General features: G+C 41.7%; 2 protein-coding genes across 7 annotated transcripts; one reads left to right on the top strand and one right to left on the bottom strand.

The window, feature by feature from the left end:
- Window positions 1-814: 814 nt before the first annotated feature.
- LOC110538462 (DNA-directed RNA polymerase III subunit RPC10) lies at window positions 815-2,259 on the bottom strand. Its single transcript, XM_021625297.2, has 3 exons — window positions 1,970-2,259; window positions 1,762-1,849; window positions 815-1,497 (listed from the first exon to the last, which is right to left on the bottom strand). Exons 1-3 carry the CDS (start codon window positions 2,078-2,080, stop codon window positions 1,370-1,372), a joined length of 327 nt encoding a protein of 108 aa, XP_021480972.1. The 5' UTR covers window positions 2,081-2,259; the 3' UTR covers window positions 815-1,369.
- LOC110538461 (U11/U12 small nuclear ribonucleoprotein 25 kDa protein) lies at window positions 1,970-4,520 on the top strand. 6 transcript variants are annotated; one of them, XM_021625294.2, is made up of 7 exons: window positions 1,970-2,229; window positions 2,680-2,924; window positions 3,028-3,118; window positions 3,232-3,337; window positions 3,680-3,754; window positions 3,850-3,914; window positions 4,240-4,520. In XM_021625294.2, exons 2-6 carry the CDS (start codon window positions 2,685-2,687, stop codon window positions 3,905-3,907), a joined length of 570 nt encoding a protein of 189 aa, XP_021480969.1. In that variant the 5' UTR covers window positions 1,970-2,229; window positions 2,680-2,684; the 3' UTR covers window positions 3,908-3,914; window positions 4,240-4,520. The 6 variants fall into 6 exon arrangements, with proteins under 6 accessions (XP_021480969.1, XP_036794224.1, XP_036794220.1 ...); XM_036938329.1 differs by having other exon boundaries at window positions 1,988-2,126; XM_036938325.1 differs by having other exon boundaries at window positions 2,088-2,224.
- Window positions 4,521-10,269: the final 5,749 nt, after the last annotated feature.

Raw genomic sequence — 10,269 nt, 5'->3', positions numbered from 1 at the left:
GATGGTGGAAAATAAGTATTTGGTCAATAACAAAAGTTTATCTCATTAATTTTAAATACCCTTTGTTGGCAATGACAGAGGCCAAATGTTTTCTGTAAGTCTTCACAAGGTTTTCACACACTGTTGCTGGTATTTTGGCCCATTCCTCCATGCAGATCTCCTCTAGAGCACTGATGTTTTGGGGCTGTTGCTGGGCAACACAGACTTTCAACTCCCTCCAAAGATTTTCTATGGGGTTGAGATCTGGAGACTGGCTAGGCCACTCCAGGATTTGAGTCCCTGGCGGCGTAGTGTGTTACTGATGGTAGGCTGTGTTACTTTGGTCTCAGCTCTCTGCAGGTCATTCACTAGGTCCCCCTGTGTGGTTCTGGGATATTTGCTCACCGTTCTTGTGATCATTTTGACCCCACATATTAACGTGTTCGATCCAGTCCAAGTACACCAATGTATGGTATGCAAGATCTTTTGTCTGCTTCATTTGAGTCGTCTGTAGGATCTCTCGTCTCATCTCAATACTACCAATAACCAGCATGATTATATACAGTAAACACTGACGGCAGGTGGAGTATGTCTGCATTTACTTGCATTCTTATGGATACGTTTCTTAACTTTGTACTCTATTGAATCGTCTACATGCAATGTGAAGTGGCTTGAAGCTGTGTAAGAACATGTAGTAAAAGCAGAGTTTAGGGATTGTATTTAACTTTGAACACAATGATGGCTTTTGTTGTTGGTAGCTAGTTTGGTCTGTTGCCCCCTCAAAAAAATGTTTTTATAATGTACAACTAAATGATAAGTTGGGTCATTACTGTTGCATACAGTGCAGTTATTTTAACATAAACCAGTATTTGTGATTTTACATGAGTAATTTGTCAGATGGTCATACTCTTTCAATCCAAAACCAGTCATTTTTATAGTATGTTAAACATCTAGGAGAAATAAAATAATGACACCAACAATGGATTCTGGTCATTTGGCAACTACTCAAACACAAATTATGTATCTTCAGCTATAAATTGGAAGTGCAATTGACTTCTGAATGTAATAGGAAACAACCCAGAGAAGTTAACTAATCACAATGATAAATAAAAGGACATACTCTTGTGTATGAAGTACATTTGGTAAAAGTGTATATTACACCAACTCTTGCTATTTTTTCCCCAACACGCTAGGCACCAATGGTGTGGTCAACTAGAAGTCATGTGGTCCAGTCTGTTTGTGCTATTAGCAAACTCCTGTTTATTCACTGTTATGCCAAAGCTGTCTGGCATGACAACAGAAGATTTGGCTACAGCACATACACCATAAAACCAGGTTAGCTGACTCAACTAGCTAGTGTTCTCAGGTAAAGATCCTATTGAACACCAGTTTAGTCTCTCCAGCGATGTCCACACTCATAATTGCAGCATTTGTAGAATGTTGTCATCGGTTCATCTGCAGATCTGGTCTGAATCTGCATGAAGAATGCTCGGGGGTGCTCACACTTGGGACATTTTTCTAAAGAACACAAAACAAGGGTTAGAGTAAATACATACCTGGCTATAAGTAACAGTGAATATTGCCCATTAGGACCATCTGTCCTCTATAGGTCCGGTGGTGGACACAGGACAGAGGAGGCTGGGCAAATCTAATCCAGCTATGCCATCTGCCAGCCTTTGGGCTACAATCCAGCCAGTGTTCTATAATTTTAGGCGTGGATAACCAGTGACCACAGAATGATTTAAATGTTAGCTAAATTATGCAGGTGATTTGGTAATTTACCTGGCGTGGAATCCACATTTTCCCAGGCTGCAGCTCCACCAAGCACATCATCAACCTCTTTCAGTTTGGGATACTTCCTGTTGTTTACCTATGGGAAAGATGGACATGTTAATACGTTTTAAAATTACACATTGTAAGAGAGAACACATGACAGACACATCAGTTACTTGGCAAGAAGTCTAGGAATTAAGTAAAAGTTAGTTTTTACCTTCCTAGTAATGTTATGCACGTACGGACATGTGTTGCAGGCGAATCGATAGCACTTCTGTCCTTCCTCTACAATCAACACATTCCCACATGTTGGACAAAACAGAAGCATATTCTTTTGACTAAATTGGTCAGCACCGATCTCACAATGTAGCTAGGTTTGTACATCTATTTCAATCATTTATCTAAATTACAAAATCCCTGACAACGTTGTTGACCTCCACGCTCGTGTAAAAACGTTGTTACATCTAAAAAGGTTCGGTAAGAAAATACATTTGCTCTTTCTTTATGGTTCTTTGTTAAAATCATAATTTATATTTAAAGTTAACTATATTGTATTATATTAGAAAAATAGCCCTAGAAATGGAGCAATGATGATAGAAATAGCAGTATCCCAAATCGGTACAAGTCAGAACCTCCACTCGGGCTAGTTTGACTCCGGCATGTTGTAGGTGACGTACATGCCGGTCGCTAAATGTTTTAGCATGAATTGCAGAGATTCAGACTTAACCAAATATACTTTTTATTTTATTTTTAAACTACAGTTTATGTATGTTTTAGTAATTACGAAATATATATTTCACTGTACACGTTGATCAATAGAGTAAGGTGTGAAAATCTTCGTTTATCTAGCTAGCTACTCTTACATGAAATAGCTAGCTAGCTAACATAAACTGGTCAGCAACTTTAGTTACAAACTCCTATTCACAGTGTAAATGATGGGGGAGGAGACCCAGTCCCTTCACCTGGATGAGGGACTGTCTATCAAGAAAGAGGAGTTCGGACAGGCAGAGGGAAAGATGAACCAAGTGGAGGATGAAAAACCAGAGGAGGTTGAAGAGGAAGATGAGGAGGAGGATGAAGAAGCATTACCACACTCTGAATTCCTGGATATCTTTGAAGAAGGACTGGCTCGCCTTGTACAGGACCCTCTACTCTGTGACCTTCCCATTCAGGTTGGTGACCTAATCCATACTGGTGAAATGTATCTATTTGATGATGTAAAGTCCTCCAGCCTATCCAATGTCTCACTACTTACTGTCTGTCGCTTTCCTGCAGGTGACTCTGGAGGAGGTGAATTCCCAGGTTGCCCTGGAGTATGGCCAAGCCATGACGGTCCGTGTATGCAAAGCGGATGGTGAAGTAATGCGTGAGTTTCTGACTAATGTTTCTTAGAACAAAAATATGGTATTCTACTATTTGAGCAGGTCAAATTAATGATACTGTGTGTGTGTAAGTGACATTCCAATGTGTGTTGGTCAGCCATAGTGGTGGTGCAGAATGCTATGGTGCTGGATTTGAAGAAAGCCATCCAGAGGTTCATGGAGCTGAAACAGCAAAGGGAGGGTGGGGTAAAGCACGTCAGCTGGTAACACACACACACACACTAACCTTGTGGGGGGACACAATTCAGTCCCATTCAAAATCCTATTTTCCCCAAACCTAACTGTAACCCTTACCCTAATCATAAAAATGAACCCGAAAACCTTAACTCTAAACCTAACCCTGGCTCCTAACCCTTACCCTAAAACAAACCCTAGCTCCTAACACTAATTCTAATCTTAACCCTTAACCCCCTAGAAATAGCATTTGGCCTTAAGGGGACTGAATTACCCAGTTTGTTTACTATTCTTGTGGGAAATTCTTGTCCCAACAACTATAGTTATACACACACAACACACACACACACAGTTTTTCTTTTGTTGTGAAGGGGATACGTATGGAGAACCTTTCATCTTGTATTTCAAGGAGAGAAGCTTGATGATGACAAAATGAAACTAAAGGAGTAAGTTTCAATCAAACACCATTGTGATTATGGAGTATATTACATAATGCTTTTGTTAACTGAAAACAACATTTATTGTATTGTTTTATTGTCAGTTATGGGATCAGAAACAGAGATGAGGTGACATTCATGAAGAGACTGAGGAAGAAGTGAAACGGAGGTACAGTAGTCTTCTGAACTATGATCTCAGCCGAAAGATGTTCACAGGCAAAGTGGTACCATTATAATGTTGACTGTAACTATCACAATGTTATGGCTGTGTGAACGAGAGAAAAGCTATTGGAAAATACCCCTGTCTTATGTGCCTGTGGTATTTTCCATTATAATAAGATAATGCTAATTTTGAAACATTTGTATTTCTTGCACTCCCCATGGGAGTATAACACTGGCAACCCTTTGAAATATATATTTGATGTTTGTAATATTATTGATAATACATTGAGTTGAACAATGAATAACGCTGCTCTATGTGCTTCTAACTTCAGATTTCACTACCGTGTGGAGTCCTGCCTACTCTGTGAGTTGCCTGCTCAGTCCCCGTTGCTTCATGTACAGCAACTATAGTCATACACTGACATGACTCAGTTGATGTCTAAAAGGTTTTTCAATGGACATCTCAAACGTTTTTTTACATGTTGTAGATATGATTGTGTAGGAATGTTTCGTACGGTCTCCATTTTTTATTGTTTGGACATATTCTCTTGTCCTCTTGTACAGTAATATTGTGCCACTTCAAATATGAATAAAGGCTACAGTGCAACCAAAACGCCCCTGAAATATCACTTTATTTCAGTGAAAATGTTTTAGAATTCTATCTGGCGTTAAACCCTTTAACCAGACCTGGGTGTCCCGCCTGGTCTAACAGTGAGAGTACAACCACAATATGTAAATATCTCCTGTAGTCCTTGTTCAAAACTGAAACAAAATGTTTCACTATTTCCTGGAGTACATAGAGGAGCATCACATTTCCCACAGCACAATCTGGGAGCAACCAGTGAAACCAGGTACAAATCTATATTGTCTCATTACAGTAATTATTTAGTTTGCAGGCAGCAGCAAAGATTGATAAGAAATATATTTCACATTTTCTTTTATCTTTGCATTCTTGGTTTTTAGTAATGTTGGGTCACATCAATCTATCTGACTTGTACAAACAGAACGTGATCTCCTTACATTAGTTTGTCTTGGTATGAAGTATTTGTAGATGTGCAAGGTTGATGTTTACATTGATATATAAAGTTAGTGCTGTGTCTTCTTTTGGCTTATCATCCAAGTGTTGCATAACAGGAATAGATCGAATTGATCTGAATGTATCTAACTTCATGACCCAATCTTCATGATTGGCATGCGTTTCAGACCGGACTACTTGATTGCTAGCATTGACTGGTGGTGTTTGAAATGTTCCACCTTTGTGATATCTGATGCTGGTGGTTCATTTCAGCTCCCAGGATGTCTGGCTATCAAATCAAATTTATTTATATAGCCCTTCTTACAACAGCTGATATCTCAAAGTGCTGTACAGAAACCCAGCCTAAAACCCCAAACAGCAAGCAATGCAGGTGTAGAAACACAGTGGTTAGGAAAAACTCCTTAGAAAGGCCAAAACCTAGGAAGAAACCTAGAGAGGAACCAGGCTATGAGGGGTGGCCAGTCCTCTTCTGGCTGTGCCGGGTGGAGATTATAACAGAACATTCCCAAGATGTTCAAATGTTCATAAATGACCAGCATGCTCAAATAATAATAATCACAGTAGTTGTCGAGGGTGCAGCAAGTCAGCACCTCAGGAGTAAATGTCAGGAGTATCTCTACCGCTCCTGCTGTCTCTAGAGAGTTGAAAGCAGCAGGTCTGGGACAGGTAGCATGTCCGGTGAACAAGTCAGGGTTCCATAGATGCAGGCAGAACAGTTGAAACTGGAGCAGCAGCACGGCCAGGTGGACTGGGGACAGCAAGGAGTCATCATGCCAGGTTGTCCTGAGGCATGGTCCTAGGGCTCAGGTCCTCCGAGAGAGAGAAAGAAAGAGAGAATTAGAGAGAGCATACTTAAATTCACACAGGACAAGACAGGAGAAGTACTCCAGATATAACAAACTGACCCTAGCCCCCCGACACATAAACTACTGGAGGCTGAGACAGGAGGGGTCAGGAGACACTGGCCCCATCCGATGATACCCCCGGACAGGGACAAACAGAAAGGATATAACCCCACCCACTTTGCCAAAGCACAGCCCCCACACCACTAGAGGGATATCTTCAAACACCAACTTACCATCCTGAGACAAGGCCGAATATAGCCCACAAAGATCTCCGCCACGGCACAACCAAAGGGGGGGCGCCAACCCAGACAGGAAGATCACGTCAGTGACTCAACCCACTCAAGTGACGCACCCTTCCTAGGGACGGCATGAAAGAGCACCAGTAAGCCAGTGACTCAGGCCCTGTAATAGGGTTAGAGGCAGAGAATCCCAGTGGAGAGAGGGGAACCGGCCAAGCAGAGACAGCAAGGGCGGTTCGTTGCTCCAGAGGCTTTCCGTTCACCTTCACACTCCTAGGCCAGACTACACTCAATCATATGACCCACTGAAGAGATGAGTCTTCAGTAAAGACTTAAAGGTTGAGACCGAGTCTGCGTCTCTCACATGGGTAGGCAGACCATTCCATAAAAATTGAGCTCTGTAGGAGAAAGACCTGCCTCCAGCTGTTTGCTTAGAAATTCTAGGGACAATTAGGAGGCCTGCTTTCTTGTGACCGTAGCGTACGTGTAGGTATGTACGGCAGGACCAAATCAGAAAGATAGGTAGGAGCAAGCCCATGTAATGCTTTGTAGGTTAGCAGTAAAACCTTGAAATCAGCCCTTGCCTTAACAAGAAGCCAGTGTAGGGAGGCAAGCACTGGAGTAATATGATTAAAAAAATTGGTTCTAGTCAGGATTCTAGCAGCCGTATTTAGCACTAACTGAAGTTTATTTAGTGCTTTATCCGGGTAGCTGGAAAGTAAAGCATTTCAGTAGTCTAACCCAGAAGTAACAAAAGCATGGGTGAATTTTTCTGCATAATTTTTGGACAGAAAGTTTCTGATGTTTGCAATGTTATGTAGATGGAAAAAAGCTGTCCTTGAAACAGTCTTGATATGTTCGTCAAAAGAGAGATTAGGGTCCAGAGTAACGCAGAGGTCCTTCACAGTTTTATTTGAGACGACTGTACAACCATCAAGATTAATTGTCAGATTCAACAGAAGATCTCTTTGTTTCTTGGGACCTAAAACAAGCATCTCTGTTTTGTCCGAGTTTAAAAGTAGAAATTTGCAGCCATCCACTTGCTTATGTCTGAAACACAGGGTTCTAGCGAGGGCAATTTTGGGGCTTCACCATGTTTCATTGAAATGTACAGCTGTGTGTCATCTGCATAACATTATGTTTTCGAATGACATCCCCAAAAGGTAAAATATATAGTGAAAACAGTAGTGGTCCTAAAACGGAACCTTGAGGAACACCGTAATTTACAGTTGATTTGTCAGAGGACAAACCATTCACAGAGACAAACTGATATTTTTCCGACAGATAAGATCTAAACCAGGCCAGAACTTGTCCGTGTAGACCAATTTGGGTTTCCAATCTCTCCAAAAAAATGTGGTGATCGATGTTATCAAAAGCAGCACTAAGGTCTAGGAGCACGAGGACAGATGCAGAGCCTCGGTCTGACGCCATTAAAAGGTAATTTACCACCTTCACAAGTGCAGTCTCAGTGCTATGATGGGGTCTAAAACCAGACTGAAGCATTTCGTATACATTGTTTGTCTTCAGGAAGGCAATAAGTTGCTGTGCAACAGCTTTTTCTAAAGTTTTTGAGAGGAATGGAAGATTCGATATAGGCCGATAGTTTTTTATATTTTCTGGGTCAAGGCTTGGCTTTTTCAAGAAAGGCTTTATTCCTACCACTTTTAGTGAGTTTGGTACACACCGGGTTGATAGAGAGCCATTTATTATGTTCAACATAGGAGGGCCAAGCACAGGAAGCAGCTCTTTCAGTAGTTTAGTTGGAATAGGGTCCAGTATGCAGCTTGAAGATTTAGAGGCCATGATTATTTTCATCATTGTGTTGAGATATAGTACTAAAACACTTGAGTGTCTCTCTTGATCCTAGGTCCTGGCAGAGTTGTGCAGACTTAGCTGAGCTTTGGAGGAATACTCAGATTTAAAGAGTAATTTGCTTTCTAATGATCATGATCTTTTTCTCAAAGAAGTTCATTAATTTATTACTGCTGAAGTGAAAGCCATCCTCACTTGTGGAATGCTGCTTTTTAGTTAGATTTGCGACAGTATCAAAAATACATGTCGGATTGTTCTTATTTTCCTCAATTAAGTTGGAAAAATAGGATGATCGAGCAGCAGTGAGGGTTCTTCGATACTGCACGGTACTGTCTTTCCAAGCTTGTCGGAAGACTTCCAGTTTGGTGTGGCGCCATTTCCGTTCCAATTTTCTGGAAGCTTGCTTCAGAGCTCGGGTATTTTTTATCCAGAGCACAGGGAGCTGGATAGGATCTCCATGGAGATGAACCAACTGTCATTCAGGAGGCAGCAACTGATCGACCGCAGGAAAATGCTGACCATCCTGCAGGAGTTCAGGAACCGCTCCAACAACAATAGCACAGGTAAAGAGGAAATTCACTGTCTAGAACCGCTATTATTGAGTAAATGCTCATGGCAGGCATGGATGTACTGTGTGATGTGTCCTCTAGCTATGACCCAGCAGGGCTGATGTGTTCTATCACTGACTCCCTCCGAGACATGTAATATCTCTCTTTGTCCAGCAGAGGGATCCAAGCAGCAGAGTGAGATTCGATGCATTGATCAGGAACTGCAGGAGCTGTCTGAGAAGAAGAGAGCGCTGCAGGAAAGCCAAGATAACATTCTCCATTCCAGTGACCAAAGAAAAGGTGTGTCTACTCTACCGCCGTTATGGTGATACTGTCCTCACACAGCACTCTATTAATACTCACATTCTGATCATGATTGTCTCCCTTTAATGTCCCTTTCAGAGTGCATCATCAGTCAGGGGGGCGTGTCTGTTCTCCCTGACCTCTCTGTTGTCTTTGTTGAAGCTCCACCCTCTATACCAGGTGAGTCACTTGGACTGAGAGTCAAATGAGGTGTGAACTTGTTCATTTGTGGGTTATTTCAAGCGGGACCCCCATTTTGCTACAATTATTTTCCTGGCCTGCTTAGATCAGAGGCTAGTCCTATAGATGAGTGATGTCATATGGTCATAACTACACTCCCTCCTTAGCTCCGGAGGTCATCCTGGACATCCAGAAACTTCCTCCCTGCTCATCTCAGACCCAGTGCCCACAGTGTCGACAGTTCATCACCACAGAGATGGTCACTTCAGTAGGCAATGTGGCCTGTCTGGTCTGTGTCACAATGTCTATACTTGGGTGAGTTGACCAGCACTGTCTTACTTCTGTGTTACTACCAATTGTCTGCCATCTTTGAATGGACAGGAGGTGGACAATGAGGTGTTTTCAACTCTATTCTTCATCTGGAGATGGAGGGAGTAGGATATTTCAGTTAACAAAGAATATGAACACTGCTTAGGTCTCTTAAGTAGAGGTGCCAACAGGTGCTTTTTGGAGACTGCATTCCAGATGTTTGTTTCCTGCAGTACTATGCAAATTTCAGTTTGTAGTGCCTTTGGGCTAGTGTCATATATGATAATCACATCACCTGATGGAACGCAAAGTTTAACACTATCTTTTCTGGTCTATTCTCATTCAGCTGTGTGGCTGGCTGCTGCCTTATCCCTTTCTGCATTGATAACTTCAAAGATGTCACGCATAGATGTCCTAAGTGTCGAAGTTCAATAATCACCATCAAAAAGCTCTGAGGTAAGGGCCCACATGTACATAGAGACTAATAAACAGGTCTCAGACTGGGCTTGGAGATCTCCCCTTGTGATGATGAGACATCTACCATGAATCTAAGGTGACCCATTTGGGGTTCAGTAGACACCCTGTCCCACCATGCAGGTACAGGACAGCATTGGATGTGGAGGACATGGACAATGAATGTTGAATGGAGCCAAGCCATAGTGAAACATGTTCTGCTGAGTGAGAAGTGATCATAAATTCCCAACAACTGTACTGAGGTCAGTGTCACTCCCATCACTCCTGTGAGGATGATGTAGTCATACTGTGAGAACTGTGGCTGCATCCTGTACATTTTAAGTTAGTGTGTATGGCATTGTTCTTGGAATAAAATGCATTCATCAATGCAATTTATTAGAGAAACTGCATTAAAATGTTTTTTTAAACATTTTTATTGACCTGCAAAAAACCTGTGTGAATTGTAAAACATCGGAGGAAAATAGTGTTTCAAGGTCTGTGAACTCTAAAGCTGCATGTGACTTATCCAAGCCTAGTGGTGTCTGTGTTAGGGTTTGGAACTCCTTGGTAAACAAAAAGTCACATGATATGGTTGTTTTATTTACTAAACACAACTGAATCATTTTCACACACAATG

This window comes from Oncorhynchus mykiss, chromosome 12 (assembly GCF_013265735.2).
Source record: "Oncorhynchus mykiss isolate Arlee chromosome 12, USDA_OmykA_1.1, whole genome shotgun sequence".
Lineage (NCBI taxonomy): Eukaryota > Metazoa > Chordata > Actinopteri > Salmoniformes > Salmonidae > Oncorhynchus > Oncorhynchus mykiss.
The sequence above is the reverse complement of the archived record's forward strand: the minus strand, read 5'-3'. Positions and strand labels throughout refer to the sequence as shown.

Excerpts from the sequence above, each read along its gene's own strand:
- LOC110538461 (XM_021625294.2), top strand. The coding sequence starts at position 2,685 with ATGATGGGGGAGGAGACCCAGTCCCTTCACCTGGATGAGGGACTGTCT. Across the intron at positions 2,925-3,027 it reads TCTGTGACCTTCCCATTCAG|GTGACTCTGGAGGAGGTGAA; the intron begins GTTGGTGACCTA and ends GCTTTCCTGCAG. Across the intron at positions 3,338-3,679 it reads GGGGTAAAGCACGTCAGCTG|GGGATACGTATGGAGAACCT; the intron begins GTAACACACACA and ends TTTGTTGTGAAG.
- LOC110538462 (XM_021625297.2), bottom strand. The coding sequence starts at position 2,080 with ATGCTTCTGTTTTGTCCAACATGTGGGAATGTGTTGATTGTAGAGGAA. Across the intron at positions 1,850-1,969 it reads TGCATAACATTACTAGGAAG|GTAAACAACAGGAAGTATCC; the intron begins GTAAAAACTAAC and ends TCTTTCCCATAG. Across the intron at positions 1,498-1,761 it reads AAATGTGGATTCCACGCCAG|AAAAATGTCCCAAGTGTGAG; the intron begins GTAAATTACCAA and ends TGTGTTCTTTAG.